The 24863-nt window shown below is 57.7% G+C and overlaps 2 protein-coding genes across 2 annotated transcripts; one reads left to right on the forward strand and one right to left on the reverse strand.

Moving 5' to 3' along the window:
- The first annotated feature begins 1452 nt into the window (after positions 1 to 1452).
- On the forward strand, positions 1453 to 7936 carry LOC111180549 (inactive serine/threonine-protein kinase TEX14-like). Its single transcript, XM_089902262.1, is given in 18 exon segments — positions 1453 to 1584; positions 3786 to 3901; positions 4291 to 4683; positions 4774 to 4825; positions 4902 to 4936; positions 4938 to 5015; positions 5152 to 5256; positions 5696 to 5812; positions 5814 to 5884; positions 5970 to 6038; positions 6041 to 6065; positions 6145 to 6316; positions 6389 to 6418; positions 6420 to 6587; positions 6672 to 6686; positions 6984 to 7124; positions 7642 to 7691; positions 7789 to 7936. Coding segments are annotated over 18 exon segments (1917 nt in total).
- On the reverse strand, positions 7786 to 21732 carry ARHGAP33 (Rho GTPase activating protein 33). Its single transcript, XM_030761344.2, has 21 exons — positions 19469 to 21732; positions 19305 to 19389; positions 18871 to 18951; positions 18624 to 18761; positions 18100 to 18192; positions 17021 to 17143; positions 16856 to 16933; positions 16704 to 16770; positions 16561 to 16620; positions 16318 to 16470; positions 16132 to 16234; positions 14554 to 14698; positions 14394 to 14476; positions 14202 to 14309; positions 12661 to 12806; positions 11872 to 12025; positions 11643 to 11788; positions 11488 to 11562; positions 9777 to 10442; positions 9292 to 9683; positions 7786 to 9207 (listed from the first exon to the last, which is right to left on the reverse strand). The coding sequence occupies exons 1-21, from the start codon at positions 19627 to 19629 to the stop codon at positions 8428 to 8430; spliced, it is 3837 nt and encodes a 1278-aa protein (XP_030617204.1). The 5' UTR covers positions 19630 to 21732; the 3' UTR covers positions 7786 to 8427.
- Positions 21733 to 24863: the final 3131 nt, after the last annotated feature.

Here is a 24863-nt window from a genome sequence, read left to right on the forward strand (position 1 = left end):
GAAGGGAGGAGGGGGCTGGTGGAAAGAGCAATCAGGAGGCTGAGCGGAAGGGCCGTGGAGCTGATAGGCTGGATTTGAGGGAGACATTCAGGGCCAGGCCCAGGGCTCTGGCTTAAAGAGGGGACAGTGGGTCCAACTCTGAGATGGGGATCTGGGGGGAGATGCAGTTTGGGGGAGATACTGAGGCCAGCGTGGGACCCAGTGGGTGTGAGGGCCCCAGGGAACGTCCAGAGAGAGGCAGAGTATCAGGACATTGTGGGGCAAAGAAGAGAGGCTGGGGCTGAGATGGAGGAAACCGCCCATGGGTGTGGGTGAAAAGCATGGAAAGACAGCCAAGGGCAGGGATCATAAAGGGCCCGCCAGCCCAAACAAGAAGGCGGTAACATTAGGGGGCAGTCAGTAGCTCTGGGGTGGCCACTGCTGTCTCTCCTACCGGGGCACCTCAGGGCCGCAGGAGCAGCTCTCAGGGGAGGGAGGCTACTGCGCAAGCGCACAGGTGGCCAGAGACAGCTGGTGCGCAGGAGCCTAGGATTCCCGCTCAGGACGCCAGAACTAGTGCACGGGGTCACGTGGCAGCCGCGTGGGGATCGCTCTCGGAGCCCAACGGTAGGTACAAAGCTGCAGCGACTGGGCCCTCAGCTGTCCACCAGGCCCCTTCCCCAGCCCACAGACCCCCGCCCTCAGACCTCCCCCTCCCTCACACTCCTCCCGTCCTTCCCACCCCTCCTACGCCCTCAGACCCACCCCTTTATCAGACCCTGTCTTCATTATGCGCTCCCTTCCCTCGGCCCACGGATGCAGTCCTCAGACCCCTTCTTTCCCTCCGTCCCTTCTCATAATCCACAGACCCCATCCTAGCATACAGACGCTTCCCTAAACCTCAGCCCACGCCCCCAACCCTCAGACCCTCTCCCAGGTGACAGACCCCAGCCACTACCCTCAGACCCTCAGATCCCTCCTCAAGCCTGCAGACCCTGCCCTCAGACTGTCCTCCTCCCTTGGACGCCTCCCTCTCACAGCCCGTAGACCCCAGCCCCTCTCAGGTCCTAACCCTCAGACCCCTCTTCCTCCAGCCCCTAGGTAGTCTTCAGACCCTCTTCCCAAGCCCCCAGACTCCTTTCCCTGGCCCAAATCCTATCCCCGTAGCCCTTACACCCTCTCTCCCAGACGGAGTGCCCAGCCCTCAGATTTCCATAGATCCTCTTCACTCCCAGACTCCCTTGGACCCCTGACCTGTTCCGTAGCTGTCCCAGAGCCCACCCCTTTTCTCATTCTAATGCCTCTCTCCCAAGCAGACCCCTTCTGAATTGCCTTTTTTTCTCAGTCTGCCCCCCTGGACTCCCAGCCAGCTCTGTCTTTATTGCCCCCCAGAGGTCTAGTCCTTCACTTCCTCATGCCCTCATGAGACCCGCTAGCTGATCCCTGGCCAGGAGCTGAGTCCAGAGCCCACAGATGCCCTCACTGCGTTCTCGCTTCCCCGTGGAGCTGGGCTCCGTTCGGGATCCAGGAGGCCAGGTGGGCCGTCTGCATCGCCTGGCTATGGCCAGGGGCCCAGGCTGGGGCCTCACCTGGCTCCTTTGGAGAGGTGAGAGTTTGGCTGCTGGAACTGCCTGGGGGGACAAGATCAAGGGGCAGAACGGAGGGTGCGACTTCAGTTGGCCAGTCAACAATTGTGTAGCAGGCACCTATCGTGTGCCAAGGCTCTGTTGTCTGCGATGGGGATTTATGGGTAAACCTGACCTTCTGGGTCATTGTGAATGAAATCTAATATGAGAATTTAAGAGAGTGATGAGAATGGCGTAGGAAGGAGAGGTAAAGGGGATGGCCTTTCAGATAGGGTGATAGCTGGGTCCCACAGTACGAGTCAGTCACGCAGACAGCTGGGGGAAGAGTACTCCAGAAAGATGGAATAGCCAGTGAAAAGACCCTGAAGTCAAAACACACTGGGTATGTGTAAGTAGCAGCAAGGGGCAAGGGGACTCAGGGAGAGAACTGAAGCTGAGGGGGCAGCAGGTACAGACAGGAAAGGGCCTTAAGAGGGGTGCGAATTTTGTTGGATTTTGTTCTGTGTGTGATTGGAAACCATCGGAGTTGCAGGCAGGAAATTAACACTATCAAATTTAGTTTCTGTTTTTCATTGATTTTTGTAAGTTGATTGTGTATCCAGCCACTTTCTGAACTTGCTTAATAGTTGTAATTGTGTGTTGATTCTTTTCCTTTTTTGTTATCTGCAGACGGTGACAGTTTGGTCTCAGCTATTCCATCTTTAAACTCCAATCTCTTTTTCCTGTCATAAGGTACTGGCCAGAACCCCCAAACCTTGCTGTCAATGGACATCTCTTTCCTTGTTCTTGATATTAAAGAGAAGAGCCTATGTTTCTGCACTAGGTACCATGCTTGCTCTTTGGGTTTTGGTTTGTAATTTTTATCAAGTAAGGAAGTTCCCATCTATTCTTAGTTTTCTGCGGTGGGTTTTTTTTCTCCCTAATCATAAGTAGGCATTGAATTTTATCAAGTGCTTTTTTCTACTGATGCAGTTGTACGTGATTTTTGTCCTTTAATTCATGAGTGTGTTTTGTTACATTGATAGATTTTCTTTTGTTGAATCATCCTTGCTTTCTGGGAATAAATCGATTGGGTTACCCTTTTTACTTTATTTAGGGGCTTTGCGTATATGATCATAAATTGAATTGATATATAGCTTCAGTTCTGATTCTGGAAACTCTCATCTGGTTTTGGAGTTAAGGTCGTACTAGCCTCATAAAAATGAGCCTTGCCCTCTTTTTCTATTTTTCTGTTTTGGAACAACTTGTATAAGGTTATATGTGAAATGAAGTGATTATCGTAATGATTATATTGTGAAATGATTTGTGTTTTAAGATGATCCCTCTGCAGTGCCAAACAAATGCAGAAAACCAGTTAGGATGCCATTGCAAAAGATGGCAGGCTACTGAGTAAAATAGGATGCAGTAAATATGATATTCAGAGGTTCCTGAAGGACCACATTTGGAGGGATTTTGCGGCAGAGACCAAGCTAGGTTGGACCAAGTACATGATTAATTAGCTGTGTCTGCCAGTTACATAGGAATGCAAGGACAGAGACACCATGGGTATATGGGATAGAGTCTGGAGGAAGAGGCACTCAGGGATGATGCATGCAGAGAAACAGGGCTTGGGACATGATGGGTGTGGAGATGAAGGGTTGGGAGGGGGGCTCTGAGCAGGATGACGGTGAGTAGGGGATTGGCAAGGGCATGGAGGCTGAATCCAGAGGAGGTTACTACCTGGATTCAGCTCTTAAATGCAGTGTTCAAAAATAAACTTGAGAGATTTCGTGACAAAATCCAGAGAGTTTGCTTTTCTTGAATTTGGTACTGACCACATGGGACCCGTATTCATATAGTGAAGTAGAGCTGGGTGGAGCCTGCCTGCCCTAGACGGTGCACGAGGCTCCTATAAGCCCAAGTGCCCATGAAGTCCACTTCCTCCTGGCCCCTGGGTACCTTGGTGTGATTTTGACACCTCTGGGATGGGGGATGGATATTGGCATAGCAGGTAGATGTCACCTTGTTCCAGTTCTGTGGACTTAATGGTGAGGACTGTGTTGAGATGGATTCCGAGGCAGAGTCCCCAGCAGCTGGAAGGTGGGCATTCTAGGACATAGAGACGGAACCTGGAGTCAAGGATCACCCAGTCAAGGAGGGGCTGTGGGGGCAGGGAACTGGGAGAGGACCTCTGCCCCCGGAGTAAAGGGCAGGGGTAATCCTCAACCTTGCTGCCCCTCCGTTGTCCAGGTAGATGGTGAGAACTCTGCTGGGCAGACGGCGCTCTTCCTCGCGGCGCTGCTGGGCCACAGCTCTGCCGTGCAGCTCCTGCTGGCCTTTGGTGCCAGCCCCAACCAGTGAGTGGACAGGCGGTGATGCCCCACACTCCCAGCGCCCTGAGTCTGAGTCCCAGGGAACCTGAGAGCCAGGGCTGTCTTCCCCAGAGGCCTCTCTCCCTCAGACCCCCTTCCATCCCCTGATGACCCTCCCATCCCCAGTGACCAGCCCCCACCTTGTTCTCTCAGTTCCCCCCTTCTTATCCTCCAGTGACTATTCCCATTCTCCCACTGCCTCCCATGCTCACCGCTATCCTCTCACCCTCTCAGACTCCACTGTGTTCCCAAGTGAGCCCCCATCTTGATAGCCACCTCCCATGATCGTGGTGACCCCTTTATCCCTCAGTCCTCCCCCCTGCCACCTCCTGTCCCTTTCCTAATCCATCACTGTTCTCATCGTTCTGCTGCAGCCGCTGCCTGGACGGCAGCACACCTGTGCACGCGGGCGCCTTCTCGGGCCGCAGCCTGGTGATGCTGCACGTGCTGCAGGCGGGGGGTGACCTGCGTCTGCACGACCAGCAGGGTCGCAGCCCTCGGGAGTGGGCAGAGCAAGGCGGTGCCAAGCAGAGCTGGGAGGTGAGCCGTGGCCGGGGTGGGGTGAGGGCGTCAGGGCGGGCGCCCCACCCTGCCTCACCCCACGGGCCACCCCCTGTCCGGGTGCTGGAGCCGTTACAGCTCTGCCGTGCCCACACATCAGCACTGGTGCATGGCAGTGAGCTGGCACCCACGGCCCCGCTGGGCCAGCTGCAGGCCAGCTCTGGACGGAGCCTGTGTGGCAGTGAGCGGCTGATGCAGGCCGACAGGTAACAGCCCACATCCCGAAGCCTGCCCACCCGCCGCTCCCAGCTACCCTGGACTTACTCTCAGACGGCCCTTCACCCCGGGGCACGGAGGCCGGAGCAGATCAGGAGAACCCCCCAAATCCCAGCCGTAGGGTTCGGCCAGGTAAGCGGGAGATGTTGGAGGGAGCGGGGACCACTCCGTCCTCCTCCTGCCTCATGGTCCCGCTCCCCACCCCCAGCGGAGCAGCTTGTGGCCACTGGGGCTGGTAACAGGTGGACCCCGAGGAGCGGCTGCCAGCCCGGGGCGAGCCCGACCGCACCTATGAGAGCAGCTCCCACACCCTCATGGCCAAGTGAGAGAGAGACCCCTCCCACACGCCTGCCTGGCTGTGCAGCAGAGCTCGGGGGAGAGTCCAGCTCTCCTCTCCCCTTACAGGGAAAATCCCCTTGTCTCAGACCCACACTCTCTCCCCCTCCCCGTTTCTCCAGCCTCCTGTGGAGGGGCCACCCCGTGACCGTGACCGTGACCGTGTGGCAGCTGAAGGCACCTGGAGCCCAGCCTGACGTGCTGTTGCCTGACCTTCAGCACTGCAGGTACGTCACCCCAGCCTTCCCGCCAGGCCAGCCCAGTCCTGCAGAGCAGTCTCCTGCCTGCCCTCCCGACTCAAGTGTTTCGGAAACAGAAGCGCAGGGAGTGTGGCAGTGGCCGCGGTTACAGTCTTCACCTCTGGGCCAGCGCTTGGCATGAAGCCCTCCTACTGGTGTGACCCCTCCCCATGGGCAAGTGGGTACCCAGTTCTGTGCACTGTCTTGTAGGCCTCTGAGAGGAGGCAGGCGTAGGGAGGGATACCACAGACAGGGTGCTGGTTCTACCACTGCCAGGCTGTGTGACCCGGGGTCTCGGTTTCCCCTCCGTCTGGTGGCTGAGGCAGATCGTCAGCCCCTGGTGCGTGGTGATCTGTGCCCGAGGGCAGCCCCCTGCCCCGTGTGGGTTGGGGCCTCCTCACGAGTGGCCTGCTCTCTGCCTGCCCAGAGCCCTGCACCACCCCAGCCTGTTGCTGCTGACGGCACTGAGCCCCTCGGCCGACCCGTCGGGGCTGTGCCTTCTCTTCGAACCCGTGTGGCTGGGACCAAGAGAGGGGGCCCCTGCCCTGTGCCGGCCTGCTGCCTGGCCACCTGCCGCTGCAGGTGCTGGAGGCCCTGCTGTTCCTGCAGGCCGCTGGCATGCTCCTGGAGGCCTCAGCTCCTGCTGTTCCTGCAGGCCGCTGGCATGCTCCTGGAGGCCTCAGCTCCTGCTGTTCCTGCAGGCCGCTGGCATGCTCCTGGAGGCCTCAGCTCCCATGCTGTGCAGTTGATGCAGCCAGGCCTGGCCAAGGTGGGCACCAACCCTGGCTGCGGCCCAGGTGAGCGCCTGCCTCACTTGCCTGCCCCTGCGTCCCTGTCCGGCGGCCACTGGCTCACCAGGTTCCTTGGCCTCCACAGGCCACAGCAGGGCTACCCGTGGGGAGGCCCAGGTCCAGGCCCAGGGCTGCCCCCACCTCCCGAACTGTACCCATGGTTGCTACTTGAGCTCATCTGCGGTAACACGCCTGCCGCCACCTCAGACCTCTACAGCTTCTGCATCCTGGCCCAGGAGGTCTTCACTGGTCAGCGAGTGACCCCGCTCCCTGCCCCAGTGAGGCCCCCACCCGTTTGGGTCCCCCAATCATGCTTCCTCACAAGAGAGCTTCCCCGGGCTGGAAGAGAAGGGCCTGAACTGGAGGCCGGTGAAGGCTGAACTGGAGACCGGTGAGAGCCCAGCTCTGGACCCCCTGGTGCCAGCCCCCTACCAGGCCCTGGTTCGGGCTGGGCTGGGTCTAGGGCCTGCTGACCACTGGGGCAGCCTGCCGAGTACACAATACCTGCTGAGGAAGGCCATGGCTCAGGTATAGGGCGGGTCGGCCAGGGTGGGTGGTAGCCCTGGAACCTCAGGCAGGGCCCGTGTCCCACACCCAGCCTCCTCTCCACAGGACTCAGCCTCTGAGGTGAGCTCCCCAATGGATTGGACCACACTGTGCCCTTCACCCCAGGGGTCTCCACCAGGTTAGAGGGCAAGGAGGGGATGGTAGCAGGTGCTAAGCACAGGTCAGCTGTGACCCCACCCCATTCCAACCAACTGGTCTGTTCCCCCAGAGCCAAGACTGCACTCAGGCCTGTGCCCCCTGTGATGTCCCCAGGCCCCTCCGCATCCCAGGTAGGAGCCAGGACAGGCATGTGGAGGACCAAGGGAGCTGTGGGGCACCTGGGCAACCATGCCAGCTCTCTGCCGTCGCTCTCTGCAGGTCACGGGCCACAGCAAAGTCCAGAGGGGTGCAGCCTGGGACTCTCTAGGCAGCAGCTCGAGTCCCAGCCCCAGCCTCTGCCCAGGGCACAGCCCCACAGCCAGCGTCAGCCTGGACCGCTGCCTGGAGCCCAGATCAACAGTATGGACGCCCTGAGCCCTGTGCCACCAACCATTTGCTCACCTGTGACCCCTCCCTCCAGTTGTCACCAACCCCAATTTCCCTGGCTGCCTCTCCTCTGACCAGGGACCCGCTGGGACCCCCAACTGTCCACTCGATGACCCGTGACCCCCAACCAACCCTGCTTCCCCCAGGGCCCTGCCCTGTACTCCAGCCTTCAGGACTCAGCCTCCCTGCTGGGGACTCAGAGCTCTGAGGAGCAGTTTGAGAGGAAGTTCTCAGCCGAGATCCAAGCCCTGCAGGGGCCGCGGTGGCACACACACAGGGCTGCCCTGCTGACCCCCAGCCCTGTGAGCCCACCCCCTGCCTACTGACCCACAGGGAGGCTTCCCACACCCTGGAGACTGCTGGCAGGGAAGGCCACGTGGGCAGGTGAAGCAGAGGACCCTGAGCCCAGCCCCTGCCCCACCCCACCCTCCCAGGGCCATCCTGAGCTCCGTGGCCACCGGGTGGCAGCTCTAGTCTTTTACTCCTGCAGGCGCCCAGCCCTGAGCTGATCAGAGGAAGTCTCTTCTCCAGCCTGCAGAAGTGAGAAATGGGGCACTGGTGGGATGGCCACAGGCCCCTTCCTCATCCCTGAGATAACCCTCACCTGCCCGCCACCAACCCCGTCCCCCACCCCCAGGATGGATCTGCTGGAGATCATAGCAGAGCTACAAGGCGGATGCCAACTTGAAGACAGGCCCAGGCTCAATCCCACTCCTGACACAAATTGTCCGGGCACCCATGGCCCTTCTCTGCAGATGTTACCCCTCAGAGTCTCCCAGGAGTGACTCGCCACTTAGCACCTGCTGAAATGATAAAATGAGAAAGCAACCCATCTGTTACTGCCTCTTTATTCACTGAGCCTGGCCCCAGCATGACACTAGCAGCCACATTTTCACCATTTTTATTCATTAATTTTGTCAGATGGTTTAGTGGGGTATGTGGGGGGAGATGGCAGGAGCTGTCCCCCCACCCCCTGTGCACAGGACAGGACATGCTGGGAACTCCTGGAGAGAAAGGGAGGACAGGGAGTCAGCCTAACCCTCTCAGATTTGTGCAAGAGCCCCCAGGATGGAGGGTGGTGGGGTGATGGGCATGCCCTTCAGCCCAGGGTAGGTAAGCTATGATAACAGGTTAGGGACCCACATCAGAGGCAAGTTACAAAGTTAGAAACCTGGGGTAGGGGTCAGGAGCTCAAGAAAATACAAAACAAGGGATTAGGTTGGACCAAGATCAGTGAGGGAGAAGAGAAAGGAGGAAGGTCTCTCCCAGCTCTGGCTCAACAGTAGCTTCGGGTCTGGCCCTCAGAGTGGAAGGACCAGCTGGGAGTGGGGTAGGGGGGTGGGGGACCAGCCCCCTCCCTTCCTTGCCCCCCATTCCTGTACAAGGACCCTCGGTGGTGCTCGCCCCCCCTTCCATAGGCTGGTGGGGCTGCCCTGTAGGGGAGAGGGTCTGGAGGGCCCCAGGGCCCAGGCACCCTGTGAGGGGTGTGGTGGCCCCAGGGGGCCCGCTGTTTCTGGGGGAGGCGGGGGGCTGGGGGACCAGGATCAGAGCGGCTTCTGGGGTGGGCCGGAGGGGAGGAGGAGCTGGAAGAGGCGGGTGAGGGACCCCTGGGCCCTAGGGCTAGGTTGACATAGAGGGGCTCAGGTCGGGTGGGGCGCCGGGCAGGGTGCTGGGGGGCTGAGTAGCCAAGGTGGTCGTGGGGAAAGCAGGAGGGGGGGGGTGGGTAACTGAGCAGGAAGTCGGGGGACCTATGGAGTGGTGGTGATTGGCCAAGCATGCCATACGAGGCATTGAGCCTATCTGGGGGCATGGAACGCAAGGGACTCCAGGACCGGGTGGGACCAGAGTAAGGGGACCCCTCGCCTGCCTCGATCTCATAGTACAGGTTCTCTCCTCTGTCCAGTGGTGCAGGGGGACCCAGGGGGCTCCTCCAGACTGGGGCTGGGGAGCTGGGCTGGAAGGATGGGGAGCCAAGGGGGTACAAGCCTGGTCTGGGGACCCCGAGGAAGGATGGTAGGCACTCCCGGGGGGCTGAGAAGAAGCCAGGGGTAGGAACCTGTGGGGGGACAGAACACAGGAAGTGGGCTGCCATCTCTGGCACATCCCTGTACCTCCCACCTGTCCTGAGCTGGGCACTGACCTGGGAAGGGCCCCTGGGTCCCCTCCTTGAGGTCCCCGTGGGCCGCTGGCTCCTCACCAGGCTCCCATCGCTTTGTTGTCTTGGTAGGGAGGGTGGGGGTCCCGGAGCCCAGGCACCTGGGTGGGCTAGGGAGCGGGGGGGTGGCCCACTCCCTGAGGTCCCTGGGGGCTCACTGCCCACCTCCAGGGACAGCGAGCCATGGAAAGGGGAGTGGGAAGCAGACGGGGTGCTGCCCTGCTCCTGCTGACTCTGTCTCTGAGCCACCTGCTGAGCCCGCTCAGCCAGGGCCAGGGCCATGAGGCGCGCTGGGTTTTTGGGAGGCGGGGGCGGGGCCCCCCCAGGACGAAGGAGGGACAGGGGTGGGGGCAGCAGCGGTGAATCCATACCAGCACCTAGGAGAGGAGTGGGAAGAGGAGTCGGCAGGGTCTTGGGCGCAGCCTCAGGGCTGTGAGGGTGCGGGATCAGGTGGGCTGGACAGTACTCACCATGCTGGCCTTGGGCTCCCCGGGGACCAGTCAGTGCCAGCTTGCTGCAGATCTCCTGTTGGCAGGTATCGCTCAGCTGGGCCTCAGCTCCACGCAGCAGCAGGGGGATGAGATGGGGGCGCAGGCCTGGGCTGGGGCTGAGGGCTGGTGCTGGGGTGGCCGAGGCAGGTGTTCCTCCAGCCCCCAGCAGCTCCAGGACAGCGGGTGGCACCGATACAGCCAGGGGCTCTGAGATGTCCAGGGCAATGGGTGAGGCAGGGCCGGTGGGTCCACGGGGCGAGAGGGCCTGGGGGGTCACCCTGGGTGGAAAGGCAGAGGCGGGGGCCGGGGGTGCCGGGCTGGCGGGAGGTGCAGGGTCCCCTGGGGTGGGGCTGCTGCATCGAAAGGTAAGGGGATCAAAGTCAAGCCCCCGGAGCCCCTCCAGGCAGCGGGGTGGGCTGAAGTCCAGCTCGTCCCCATCATCTAGCCAGGCTGAGGCTCGGTGTGAGGGGGAACCGGAGAGTGCCCCCAGCCCAGCTGCGGAGGACTCGGAGGTCTCGGAGGACTCGGAGGTCTCAGAGGACTCGGAGGATGATAGGCTCTCGCAGGAGCCAGCAGGTGCTGGGCCCACAGGAAAAGCATCACTGCTGGAGTGGGGTCGCCGTAGCCTGTGCAGCCTCTGGAGGCCTGGAAGGGCAGTATGGGGGGCGCAGTTAGGGGTCAGGGGTCAGAACTTTACATACCCATATATATCAGTGAGAACAGGACACACCACCCAGTAAGTTGGGGAAATAACATGAAGAGGCACGTCCCTGGACAGGGTCACAATGGCTGGGAATCCAGGGAGAGCTGTTCAGACTCATGGGTGATAAAGGAAATAAATGGCAAGTCCATGAAGAGAATCCTTCCAGACCCAAAGGCAAGAATGAAGTCTGACGACCCCACTGGCTGTGAGCATGAGACCAGCAAGATCTCATACACAGTGGCTGGGAGTACAGCGTGGGGCGACCACGTCTGGGAAATACTTGGGCCTTGTCTTGTACAGTTGGACGTGAGCATACCGTACAGTATGCACCTCCACTCCTGGGCGAGCTCATCAGAGCCCCCAGATCCATCAGGAGGAGGATGGACAAGCAACTCCCAAGGGGACACCCACACATGGAACACTAGAGAGTGACGGAGAGGAGGCTGAGCTATACTCAGCAGCGCGGACGGCAGCCTATAATGCGGTGGTGAGTGAATCCACATACAGCACGATACCGCTTTTAATGGTACCCTTTAATTAAAGTTTCAAAACAACGAGAACTTCCCAGTATGTTACTGACGCCTGCACCTGTATGTGATAAAACTGTAAATGCAAAGGGATGAAGACTATCAAATTTAGAGGATGCCTGTGGTGGGGAGGCAGCAGGTGGGAGGGGGAAGAGTTCGCAGGTAACACAGTGGCGCTCTTTTAGTTCTGGCCAGTGGGTTCATGGGTGTTCATTATACTATTTAATTTTTTTTCAAAAGGGATGAATAAAGGACTTTGAAAGGACGCTGCAATGGACCAGTGATCATAGTGCATCAGGAAACAAGGGTGAAGCTTTATCCAACTTATTGTACCTATGTCCAGATTAAAAACGAAAAAAACCCAAGACCCCCAAATCTGAAAACACCACTTGGAGGCCAGCTCAGGGCCCCAGTCCCTCCCAGCTCCACCTGGGCATAGGCAGCGCTGCCCTGTGCTCACCAGCCCCGCTGGCCTGCGATGACAGAGACTCCTCACTCTTGGTAGATCTCAGCGTGACGGTGTCAGGTCGGCTGCCTGCAGGGAGAGGAAGAAGGGTCACGGGGGGCACTACGCAGTGCCTCTCTGACCACCACGCCAGCTGCCCGGCCTCTGACCTGAAGGTGGCGGTCGGGCACGGGTGCCCCCCAGCCAGGGAAGAGGCTTCTTTCGGGGGATGCTGGGGCCCCGGCCCAGGGCAAAGAAGGTCTTCCAGCTGCTACCCCCAGGCTTCCGCTGTTTCTCGCCTCTCTCCCCTTTCCTCCTGGAGTTTGGGTGAGACACAGGAGGCAGGCTGAGAGCTGGGGCCCCCCGGCGAGCCCCTCCCCTTCCAGGCCTCCCACTCACCTTTCCACAGGTGAAGCTGGGGCCTTGGAAGTTGTGGGCTCGGTGGGCGTCCCCAGCCGGCCCTGGGTGCGAGCCTGGGCTTCCTCCAGCGTCAGCAGGCGAGTGGAGGGGCCGCTGCCCGCAAGGGACTTGGGCCTGGGGAGGAGGCAGCGGCCTGGGAAGTCGGGAAAGGGGGCAGCCGTCAGCTCTGGGACCATTCAAGGCCACAGGCAAAGCCAAGCGCTACAGCCCAAGCCCCGGCCCAGCAGCGTGCCCACCCGGGCTGGCAAGGCAGGGGGCCAGGGCGGATCAGGCGGGAACGGGTGGGCAGCAGGCAGGTGAGGAGGAGGCGTGAGGCAGAACGAGCTGATGAGGAGGCAGCTCCCAGCAGCCAGCGAGGACAGCGGCTCTGGCTTCAGTTACCTCGAGCCAGAGGGCCCTCCGACGTGCTGAATCCTGACTGGGCTGGGGTCCGGGGCAGGGCGGGGAGTCTGGGTGGGGCTGGGGCGGGGTCAAGTCTGGGGACCTCCCACCTCCTCCCAGGTGGACCCAAGGCCCCGAGCGCCCCCAGGAGCTACAAGGGGTGAAGGAAGAACGATGTCCGGGCCAAGAAGTGGGGATCCTGAGCGTAGGAGCTGAAATGAGAAGGGGGGGGAGGGGAGGGAGAGGCCGGGGCGGGGTCCTCAAGGAGCCAGAAGGGAGGTCCAGCTTCAGTGGGATAGGGATGGGGCTGGGAGCCCACCTGCCCTCCCGCTGCAGCCCGGACAATGAGGGGGCAGTAGTCAGGACATCGGGGGTGGATGGGCATACCTGCAGGGTCAAGGCCAGCAGAGGTGAAAGTGTCGCTGAACAGGACGTCCACATGGGTGAGCAGGAATTCCACCACCACCGACTGCACCCGCACCTCCCGGAAGGCTGCTGCCCCCCCCAGCCCCACTGACTCCAGCTCCATGGACCTGGATGGGAGGACGGGGAGGGTGGCCCGGTGCCTCGAGCCCCAGCTGGTGGGTTCTGGCCAGGCGAGGTAGGGAGCCTTGGAAGCAATGACTATCATTCAATGTCTCTGACCCTGTCAAACTAAAACTGCATTCTCAACCCTTCCCCAAACCTGCTCCCTCCCTGCCTATCCCATTTCAGTCAGTGTACTTCTTCTAGTGGTTCAGGCCAAACACCCTAGAATTGTCCTTGGCCCGTCTTTCCCTCACACCCACATCCAGTCTCAGCAGACCCTGTTGGCTCCACCCACAAAGTCTATCCAGAATCTAAACTCTGCTCCTCCACTACCCCCACCCTGGCCCAGCCTCCATGCTCTCCCTCCTGGACCATCACACAACCTCCTCCCTGGTCTCCCTGCTCCCATCCCGCCCCTACAGTCTGCTCCCCACACACAGCCAGAGGGAGCCTGTGAACCCCTGAGTCAGATCAGGGCCCTCCTGGCTCAGAGCCCTCTTCTGGCTGCATTTCACTCCTGGTAAAAGCCAAAGTCCTCACTATGACCCACAACCCATAAGTCCCTCCCCTACCTGGTCCATCACCTCTCTGACCTTACCATCTCCTCCCCCTCAACCCCTCCCTCACTCACTCAGCTCCAGTCACACTGGCCCCTCTGCTGCTCCTCCAAAACACTAGGCCCTGACCCAGCCCCAGGACCTTTGCACTTGCTATTCCCTCTGCCTAGTTTGCTCTTCCTCAGATATCCACATGGGTCCTTCCCTCCCCTTCTGCAGGTATCAACTCAAATGTTACCTTCTCAATGGAGTCTTCCCCACCCACTTCATTTAAAATTGTAAACCTCTATATTCCAGGTCTGTCTTTATTTTTTCTCCTGTAGTTCTTATACCTACCATGTACCATCTATTTTATTTATTTACTTATCTGTTTCCCAAGAAGAACTGAACTCCTCCAGAACAGAGAACTTGCCTGTCTTGGTCACCATCAAATCCTCTGGGGCTTACCCTGCTGCTGGCCATGGAAGACTTCTTCCTGAATCCTTCACTGCCAGTCTAAACATTTCAAATGCCATGGCCCTGCAGATCTCCCTTCCCCACTTTGTAATCTTTCTCCTTGCCACTCATCACCATCAGACAGCGCTCTGGGTTTTTCTTGTAATGGTTCACTGTCATCTCCCGCATGAGAATGTGAGCCCAGAGCACAGGTTCCTGCTCACTACTGTGTCCCCGGTGCTGAGAACAGGGGCTGGCATACTGGCATCCAACACTTAAGAAATATGTGAAATGAACAAGAGAGCAAAAGCTGGGTGGGTTCCTGGGGTGGGGGAGGGGGAGGGGGAGACTCAAGGCCCAGCCTGTGGGAGGGAGCTAGGGGGGCAGGCTGGTGAGCTGCCAGCTTACCGTAGCAGGTTGGGTGCCCAAACAATGGCCAGGTTGCGGGCATGCATGCTGGTGTTGGCACTGTGTCTCGCCATGCGGGCCAAGTGCCTCAGCAGGTACTCCAGGGTCCTGGGGGTGGAAGCGGAGGGGGACGCCTGAGCCTCAACTCCCTTGGGAGCCCACCACAGCCCTTCCCTGCCCCTCCTGGTTTACCTGTAGTGCGGCGGGGGCAGCTGCTGGATGACGTCGTGGACCCGCACCAGGCGTTCCTCCTCCCCAGGCACTGACATGGCTTCCTGAGATTGTGTGAGCATGAATGAGGGGGGCCGCACGCCTCCCAGCACCCTCCAACCTTGCCAGCACCCTCACTCACGCTGAACTTCCCGTAGAGCTGGTATGTGAGCAAGGGGTTCGGCAGCTCTCGGAAGTAGAGCTTGCAGAGGGAGGACACGCTGTGGATGTCCTGCAGGAAGGCGGGGCCAGACAGTTCAGGGATCCTCTCACTGTCAAACTCATGCCTGAGGCCACCAGGTCAAGGAGGAGGAAGATTCGGGTCAGAGCTAGCCCACCTGGCCGTGTCCTTCCCCCGCCCCCCAAAGTGTCCCCAGGTGGGTGCAATCCTCTTCCTGTGCTGGGCTCTTCAGAGGCTCTCAGGGCCTTACTGAGCCCCCTGCCCCCAGCAACCCTACGTGCCAAAGACAAGGGCACCCCACTTACAGAGGAGGACACTGAGGCTCAGGCGGGAGATGCCCTGCTTGTAACTACCCAAGGCTACCTGCCTCCACAGTGTGACAGGGCTCTGTCCACAAAGTTGTGCCATTTTCCTGGCTCCAAGAGGTCACACTGGAAAATGCAGCTGAAATCCCAGCGGCCTCTGCTCACAACCTGGCGGTGTCCCACCCTCTCAGGTAAAAGCTCTATGCACGTGACCTCGGCCTCATCTCTCACTGCCCCAGGCTCCACGCTCTTGCTTCACAGCCTCCTGTCAGCTTGGAAGCCCATGCCTCACTGCTTCCCACCTCTTTGACTGTTGTTATGCATGCTGCCCCTCCTGGGCTCAGAACCCATCCTGTGGCTCCCCTCTTACTCCCAGTAAAAGCCCAAATCCTAACAGTCATCAAAAAGGCCCCCCATGGGGCTTCCCTGGTGGCGCAGTGGTTGAGAGTCCGCCTGCCGATGCAGGGGACACGGATTCGTGCCCCGGTCCGGGAAGATCCCACGTGCTGCGGAGCGGCTGGGCCTGTGAGCCGTGGCCGCTGAGCCTGTGCGTCCGGAGCCTGTGCTCCGCAACGGGAGAGGCCACAACAGTGAGAGGCCCGCGTATCACAAAAAAAAAAAAAAAAAAAAAAAAAAAAGGCCCTGCATGCTCTGCCCCTAATCATTTCGCAGACATCATCTCCTGCTGCTTTCCCCTCCCGCTGGCTGTTCCCTCCGACGTGGACAAGCACATGGCTCGCTCCCTACCTCCTCCACAGCGAGCTCTCCCCCAGGAGGCCTTCTCCGCCCACCCTACTGAAAACCACAATACCCCCCCCCCGTTTTCTTATTATGATCTTGCTTACCCCTGTCTTTTTTCCTCCATACCACTTGTCACCTATTGTAAACTCTCTCATTTCCTTGTTTGGCTCCCCCTCTAGCACGTGGGCCCCGTGAGGGCAGGATTTTCTGGTTGTCTCATTCACCACTGCGTCCCCAGTGCCTAGCGCTTGGATGTGGCAGGTGCTCAGTGAAGGCCGACCCCTCTGCTTTGAGTGCTTGCTCTGCTCTCACCTTTCAGACCTCAGCTGGGGTGTCACTTCCTCAAGGAAGCCTTCCCTGCCCCCACCCCGGTCCAACCCTACCCTGTGCCCTCCCAATAACTCTGTGTCCCCAGCACATGGCACAGGGCCTGGAATAGAGATGATGCTCAATAAATGTTTGCAGAGGGAAGGGGTTGGTGGAGGGTCCTTACCGTAGCCTCTGGATGTTGGATGACACACCCGAGAGCCGATAGATTCCATCTACCACCCCATGGGCCTCGATAAACTCAGAGCAGCAGCGAAGCACCTGGGGCACTGGGAGAAACAGCGGGGTCAGGGCTGGGCAGGTTGCAGCCTGGCTGGGAGGATCGGGCAGGGCAGGTGGGCCCGGGCCTCACCATCCTGGCCTGAGTTGCTGAGGTGCTCTCCAAGGTCACAGCCGAAGACCCTCTGCCGCAAGATGCCCCGCTGCCGCAGCCGCTGCCGGGAAGGGCGGGAGTGCATGAAGGTGCGGAGGAGGCCGGCCAGCTTCCCACGCGGCCGGGGCACAGCTGTGGGTGTAAAGGCGGGTCAAACAGGGTCAGTGCAGCCCCCGGTCTGATGGGGTGGGAGGCAGGGGCCTCGCCCCTCGTTTGCATTACCTGAGGTCAGAGAGGAGATACCCTGGGGAGCTGGGACACCACCCGGGGGACCGTCGGCATCTGTGGGGCGAACAAGGGGTGGAAAGGATGGATGGCAGACAAAGGATGCAGGAAGGCCTCCCCACTTTGCCCAAGACACTCACCCCCCTTTAGTCCTGGACCCGGCCGCTCTGTGAACAGCTCCACACACTCGCTGGGGAAGAATCCGACCTGAGGAGGGTTTGGGGTCAGTGACTGGGCCATCTGAGCTGGCGCGGTGCCCCAACCCCACATGTCCACCCCAAGCCAGGCTCACCTGGAAGCCCCGCTTGCCCCGCCACCAGCTCCGATCCTCCGTGGGCGGCATGTCGATCACTGAGACAATGTCTCCCACCTGGGAGTGGGCAGGTGTGAGAAGGGAGGGTCAGAAGGCGCAGGGGAAGTGGGGACCCAGCTGGAGTCTGCTCCTCCACAGCCTCACCTCAAAGGACAGCTCGTCTGGTGCCTGGGCCGTATACCGCTTCACCACATGGGCAGCAGCCACCGCAGGGATATTGAGTGAGGCCTCCTCACTGAGGAGCAGTCGCCGGCCGTGGTTGTCCAGCTGAGATGGAAGAGAATGTGGCAGGGAGAGGCCAGAGAAAGGCAATAATAAAGACAGAGAAGGTTCCTCCATGCCCAATGGAGGCCACCACCTGTCTTCCACCCAAGAGCCCCTGTCACTCAGAGCTATTGGTCAAACACCTACATCCTTGCCCCTCCCAAAACAAAGCCCTTTCCATGTCCCAGGACTCTCCTGCCCGAAGTCTTTCTGATACACCCCTGCACCCTCGTCCTCCATAGCAGACACTGCACATCTGCTATCTAAAAACCTGCTGCTTAGGGCTTCCCTGGTGGCGCAGTGGTTAAGAGTCCGCCTGCCAATGCAGGGCACATGGGTTTGAGCCCTGGTCCGGGAATATTCCACATGCCACGGAGCAACCAGGCCCGTGCGCTACAGCTAGTGAGCCTGCGCTCTAGAGCCCGCGAGCCACAACTACTGAGCCCGTGAGCCACACTACTGAAACCCATGTGCGACAACTACTGAAGCCCGCGCTCCTAGAGCCTGCCCGTGGTCCGCAACAAGAGAAGCCACCGCAATGAGAAGCCCGTGCATCGCAACGAAGAATAGCCCCCGCTCCCTGCAACTAGAGAAAGCCCACGTGCAGCAACGAAGATCCAACGCAGCCAAAAATAAAATTAATTAATTAATTTAAAAAAAAACCAACCCTGCTGCTTTAAGCCACTCTTAGCCCGGCATTCTGTGAGCTACAGCCAAACCTATTTCTAACCAATATACCTTGAAATTCTCACATCCCTACAGCTCAACACCTGTGCGCGCATGCGCGCACACACATTTTTTCCTCATAGGCAAGCGCCCACACAGACACTGAAATACCAGCGTCTCCTCCACTCCTACTCGTTTCTTTCCTGTGCCCACACACACCCTCCCAGGCTGGTTCTTGCTCCCCAGACATTCCTCACTCACTCCCAGCTCCAAGCCCTCCTGCCCGGGCCCACCTCCATCCAGGTGAGCACGGGCCCACAGTTGAGGTTACTGTCCACCAGCCCTGACAGGGTCTCCAGGTACTGCAGCAGCAGCGGCACCAGCATCTGGGGGCAGGTGGTCAGAGTGGACTATGTGAGAAGACCCCACCCAAGACAGCCCACTGCCCTCCTATACTGCCCTAGCTCGCCTCTGGCAGAGCCGAAATTCAACTTGTACGCATGGGTGCTGCTCCGTTCGCTCTTAAGTACTGAAATGCTGTTATATCAATTGGTTAAACAGACTATGCTAAGTCCCCGTGTGCCCCCATTGGTCTGGCCATTCTGACCCTTCCATGGAACCCCCGGGAACTCCCTATGATCCTACAACTAAAGGGAGTCTCCAGAACCCTGCTGCAGCTCTAAGGCCTCTGACTGGCTGGGACTCGGGCCATACCAGTGCTTAAATATTTATCTATTCCCCTGCCTTGATGGTTTCACACATCTCTGATGAGGACACACCTTGGCTGAGGTAGGGGCTGGGACAACAAGTAGTTTACCTGGGCAGCCCTGGCACCCTCTGGGGGTGGGGGAAGCTCTGGGAGGCAGGAAAACCTCCGGTCAAATATGCACCGGTGGAGGTGGGCATCCAGGGAACGGAAGTCATCATAACTACGGAGAACTGGCCAGGAACGGCCCTGTGGGAGCGGGAAGGACAGGAGGGAGCAATGGTTCCATTACCCTGAGCTGAGGACTGTGGCAACCAGTCCGCCAGGCTCGATGAGAGGCAGGGGTGGGTGGCCTCACCTGACAGGTCACCTGCACCCCAAACACCAGTTCATTCTCTCCAGAGAAGCTGGGACCTTCACGCTCTGGAGACAGCAGGAGCTGTAGAGGGAAACAAAGGTCCCGGTGAGGGTCTCACTTTTTTCCAGCCCTGACCTCTCCAGATCGGCATTATCTAAGGATGGGTCTGTGTCCCCCTCCTAAGCCTCCCCAAAAGCAGGGCCTCGTGATGTCTTAGTCAGAGTACAGGGTCCTGGCACAAAGCATACACTTAACAAAAAGTTGTTGCTGAATGAATAAAGGAACAAATGAATGAATGAACAACCCTCCCCTTCTGCCCTGCAGCTCCTGCCACTGAGCAGCCAGTCCCAAGGGTAGGTTTCAGCGGTAAAGTGGCTGATACTGCTTCAGGGCTGGGTGGGATCTTGCCTACCCACCTGGTGCTGCCCCCATACCTGAATGTGGCCGAAGTCAACGTTCTCGTAGTGGAAATGGGCACAGTCAGCCAGCCGGGGAAAGGGACCTCGAGGAGCCGAGAGCCTGGGGGACAGGTGACAGGTCACTAGTGGCTCCTGCGCTTGGTTCCCCTCCTAAGTTGAGCCTCTCCCTCACCTCTCACCTCTTCCCAGGCTTGCCCTTCACACTGGGCCCCCCAGCTGGGGGCAGGGGCTGCACTGAGCCTTCCCCTGGGCCATCCAGGCTGTCAGTGCTGCGAGCCTGTAGAGCAGAAAGAAGAATCAGAGGCCCCCAGAGATGGGAGCAGAGAGACAACGGGAGCATTGTTATCTGTCAGCCTGGGCCTGCGGGCCCGAATTGCGCCATACACTGCCCTGAGCAGGGAGAAGAGGGGTAGGTCAGGGGGAGGTAAAGGCTGGGCTGAGGGTAGGTCTGCTTCTTCGTGTGTGGTCTGGGGTGGGGAGCTGGCAGAGCAGGGCCCACGGGTGAATTAGGGAAAGAGCATGTTGGTACCATCTCTCCCCACTTAAAACCCTCCTGTAGCCCCAGCGGAGTACAGTCATCTCCCGTATGTGCCTCTCCACGCCTCTCATAGACATCTGGACAGTCACTGCTCCCATCTTATCAGTCTTCCTGCTTCCACCTCTCCCTCCCAGCCAGCTTCTTCACAACAAGAGCCTGTATAACTTTCACAAAACACAAATCTGCCTCTGTCTCTCCACAGGTCATGAATCTTCAATGGCTCCCTGTTGTCTTTAAGATAAAGTCTAGGGCTTCCCTGGTGGCGCAGTGGTTGAGAGTCCGCCTGCCGATGCAGGGGACGTGGGTTTGTGTCCCGGTCCGGGAAGATCCCACATGCCGCGGAGCAGCTGGGCCCGTGAGCCATGGCCGCTGAGCCTGCGCGTCCGGAGCCTGTGCTCCGCATCAGGAGAGGCCACAACAGTGAGAGGCCCGCGTACCGCAAAAAAAAAGAAAAAAGTTAAAGTCTAAATATTCTGGTCTGTTTACCTCTCCAGCCTCATCTCTTCCCACTGCCTCTGCTCTCAGAGCTCTCAAACTTCTAAGAGTCCAACAAAAGTACCATCTTCTCATTTCCTTCTAGGGCTTTGCAAAGGCTGGTCCTGCTGCATGGAACACTCTTCCCCATCCTTTCCCTGTCTTTTCACTTATCCCTCAGGTCTCAACTCTCATGTTCCCACCTCTCGGAAGTTCTCCCTGACCCTTCAGGTTGTGTCAGGCTCCTCTTCTGGACTCCCGCATCCCCTGAGCCACCCCCATCCCAGGCTTGATGTTGCCTGAGCTTCCCTCATTACAGCCTTGAGCACTCTGAGATGTCCCTGTCTGGTGACAGTCCAATGGAGGAGTCCATCTCCCCCATTGGACTGGGGCTGAGTCCCTAGTCCCCCAGCATTGCCCAGCACAGAGCTGGGCACAGAATTGATGCTCCTCACAGGTTGGGTTGTGCCTGATTCCTCTCTGGGTCCCAATGCCCAGTGCCAGCTCAGTCACACAGCAGGGGCTGGGTAAAATCTGATGAATAAATTAACCATCTGCCAGATGAGGATTCCTCAGACTGGGCTCTAGCCTCTCCCTCCTTCGTATCTCTACAACGCCGACTTCATCCTTTGGGTCTCACCCTTGGGTGGGTCCCTCTCCAGCCCATGAAGCTCCCCAAGGCAGGAGGGGATCTGACTTTCTCTGTGCCTGGAGCAAAGGGGCTACACAGAGGTCTCAGTGAATGTTAAGTGAGCGAATGAGGGAATGAATGGATGAATGAGCAGGAGCAGCAGGGTGGGAGAGGGAGATGGTGGGGGAGGGTGGATGAGGACAAGAAGATGGAGAGGACCCAAGGATCACATCGGGGTACAATGCACGCTTGGGATTAGGGTGGAGTAGGGAGGAGGGTAGCAGATGGAGAGGCTGAAGTAAAGGTTCAGGCTGATGGGGGATAAGGGAGGGTTGGCTGAGAGGGACTGGGAAGGGGTGAGAAAGACGAGAAAGAGAAGAAAAGGGTCAGGCTGAGGATGAAGCCGGGTGGGGGTGGGGCTCAAGAATGAGAAACCGGCTGATGGTAGGAGGAGGAGGAGTAGGGGTCTAGGCCAGGGAGGGGTGGAGGCTGGGATGAGGACGCTGAGGATGGCGCTGGGATAGGGGCTGTTGAAGGACCCAGAGAGCCTCAGCAGGCCCCTGCGGGGGCCACTTGGAGGATGTGGGGTCCTTCCCTGGACCAGCCCTTTTTCCTCCCAAGTCTGGGTCTTCGGCCACTGTCACCCCCATCCAGGGCGTGGAAGGGGGATGCGCGCTGAGGGGGTGGGGCTCGGGTAAGAGCTCGGGCCCAAGACCAGGCCGGGGTACGAGAGGGACCGCGGTGAGGGGTGAGGGGCGGCGCAGGCCGCGGGCTCGGGCGGGGCCGGGGGCGGGGCGCGCGGGGCGTGGCCCCGCGCGGACAGACTGACTTCGCCGACAGATTGACGGCCGCGTGGGCGCCTCACCACCATGGTCGCGTAGCCTCCTCAGGCGCCGGCCGCGCTGGACCCCTCGCTCGTCGTCTTCGTCGCCGATGCCGCCGCCATGGCGACACAAAGGGGAGGGCGCGAGCTGCGCGCGGGCAGCTGCAGGCCCCGCCCCTAACGGCCGCCCATGGCTCCGGCACTAGCCTCACAGGGGCGGGGGCAATGGGGGACGCGGCGGAGCGTCTCATTGGCTCCACCCTTGGCCTTAGGACGACGCCCCGCCCACCTGGCGGATTTTCATTGGCTTGGGTCTCATTTCTGGCTCGGTCTCTCCGGTCCCGCCCCGCGAAGTTTGACAGCGCCACGCCTATGCCTGCTTTTCATTGGCCGTCATTCCCCTCCTGAGACACACCCTCAGGTTCTTTATGCTTTGCTTCTAACATTTGTAACACTAAGCTGTGGACCCCTCCCTTAGTCCACTGTCAGTGACCGCTCCTCTGCCACTTTCAATTGGCTTCTCCCATGGCCTCAAGCTTTTCTCCATCCCCTAAGCAGCTCTTCAAAGTCTCGATCCTCTGACCCCACTTTGTCAGTCCTTGACCCCTCCCCTGCCCACAGAATACTAACAACATTGGCCTCTGGATGTTTTTCACTGGCTCAGATGCCCTGCCTGGGACATAACCCTAGGCAATCTGCGACTTAGACTCCCGCTACTCACTGGACATTTTCCTTGCCTCCTCCTCTACTGCTTCGTACAGGCTGGCCTCCAGCCTTCACTCCTTTTTCCTAGGAATAAATTTAGCCTGCATGCCTGAACATGACCACGCCTCCTATAAAGCCAGTCCCAATTGTTCCCGCTGTTGACTGAGGCTCAGAAAACACTCTGTAGGGACTTCCCTGGTGGCTCAGTGGTTAAAGATCCGCCTACCAATGCAGGGGATACGGGTTCGAGCCCTGGTACGGGAAGATCCCACATGCCGTGGAGCAACTAAGCCTGTGTGCCACAACTACTGAGCTTGCTCTCTACAGCCCGCAAGCCACAACTACTAAGCCTGCATGCCACAACTACTGAAGCCTGCACACCTAGAGCCTGTGCTCTACAACAAGAGAAGCCACTGCAATGAGAAGCCTGTGCACCGCAACCAGGAGTAACCCCCGCTTGCCACAACTAGAGAAAGCCTGTGCGCAGCAACAAAGACCCAACACAGTCAAAAATAAATAATAAATAAATTATAAATAAATAAATAAATACAGCTCTCTGGTCCCTGGACCAGGTATGTACATTTTAAAAAAAGAAAGAAAGAAAAAGAAAACACTCTGTAACAACGCCCTTTTCAAGAGCATTTGCCATTGGTCATGCCCTCAACAAGGCCCTCGAAGGTACATCCTTGATCCACCCATTCATTCATTCAAAAACTCTGATCGCTTAATTTGTGGATATGTCAGTAACCAAAACAGGGGAAAATATAACCTGCCCACATGGAGCTCAAAAGCTAGTGGGAAAAGACAGTTTACAAAATAAGAATTTTAAAATATAGAATATTAGAAAGCGGTAAGTTCTATGGATAAAATTTAAGCCAAGATTGGGGAAAGGGAGTGCTTGACTGGGGGGTAAATTTACAGCTACTTATTTCAGTTTATTGAACTTGCTGACCTCACTTCCATAACAGGGATTTCCCACATGAATTTCCCTCTGCCCGGAGTATTCTCTGCGCGCCACCCCCACCCCCACCCCCGCCATTAAAACACGACTGCTAATTCTTTCACAGTCCTCTCATGAAAAGGTAGAGTCTATCTCCATCTGGGCAGGATTGTGACAACTTCAACCAATAGAGAATAGGAATGAATAGAAATTGACACTATGTGATTTCCAAGGCTATGTAGTAAAAGGCAAAGGCATTCTTCGTCCACTGGAATGACTAGCTCTGGAGCCTTGAGGCATCATGTGAGAAGTGCAACTCTGCTGAGGTAGTCGTGCTCTGAGGAAGCATAAACCACATGGAGAGACCTTGTATAGGCACTACAGTCCGTAGTTCCAGCTTAAAGTCATCTGAGCCCTGATGTCAGACTTGGGAGTGAAGAAGCTCCAGAGATTCCGCCCCCAGCTGTCAAGCCACCTTTGTCTTCCCAGCTGAACCCCTAGACATCATGGAGCAGAGACAAACTGTCCCCAACTGTGCCCCGTCCAAATTTCTGACTCACAGAATCCATGAGCATAATAAAATGATTGTTTTATGCCACTAAGTTTTGGGGTGGCTTGTAACCCAGAAATAGCAATTAGGATGGCCCTTTGTTAGTTATTAATTCCTACCTGTCTCAGCTCAAATATAACTTCCTCAGGAAAATTTCTAGGTCCCACTCACCCCCCAAGATCAGATTCTGCTACTATAAACATCTTTTTTTCTCCTTATACCTAAGCAGCTATTTCCTTCTTTTGATTTTATTTAAATGTATGGTTTGTTCAAAAAGACTGAAAACAAGTATTTACCATGTCTGTGACATACAGAGCTACTTTTTACAGAAATCTATCCTATCTTCTCTTTTTTTGTAAATACAAATATCAAAATAATACTGATCATATATTCTCCAACATTTTATTATAAAAATTTTCTAACATACAGCAAAGCTGAACAATTTTACACCCATATACCCACCACTTAGATCCTACCATTAGCATTTTACTATATTTGCTTTATCTCACATCTACCTATTACTCTATTCATCCATTAATCTAATTTTTGGATGCATTTCAAAATAAATTAAAGACATTGTATACTGTCTCCTAAATACTTCAGCATGCATATCCTTCATTGGAGTTCAATATTTATTTTTCTTTTGAGGTAAACCTTACATACCATGCAATTCATAAATTTCACTGAATTTTGACACCTTTGTAGTCAAAATCCTTATCCAGGATGGCAACTGGACTTTTTATATGGCATCCCAAGGCTCCAAAAGGAGGGGGACGGGGACAGATGGAGAGAGAAGAGAGACTGGGAGAAAAACAGGTGGAAATTATATCATCTTTTCTAATCCAATTTAGAAAGTTAAAGTAATATCACTTCCTCTGCATTTTATTTGTGGAGGCAGTCACAAAGTTCAACC

This window comes from Delphinapterus leucas, chromosome 20, assembly GCF_059928025.1.
Source record: "Delphinapterus leucas isolate spDelLeu-1000000601 "Yukka" chromosome 20, BTC_Dleu_Yukka2, whole genome shotgun sequence".
NCBI classification, from domain to species: domain Eukaryota; kingdom Metazoa; phylum Chordata; class Mammalia; order Artiodactyla; family Monodontidae; genus Delphinapterus; species Delphinapterus leucas.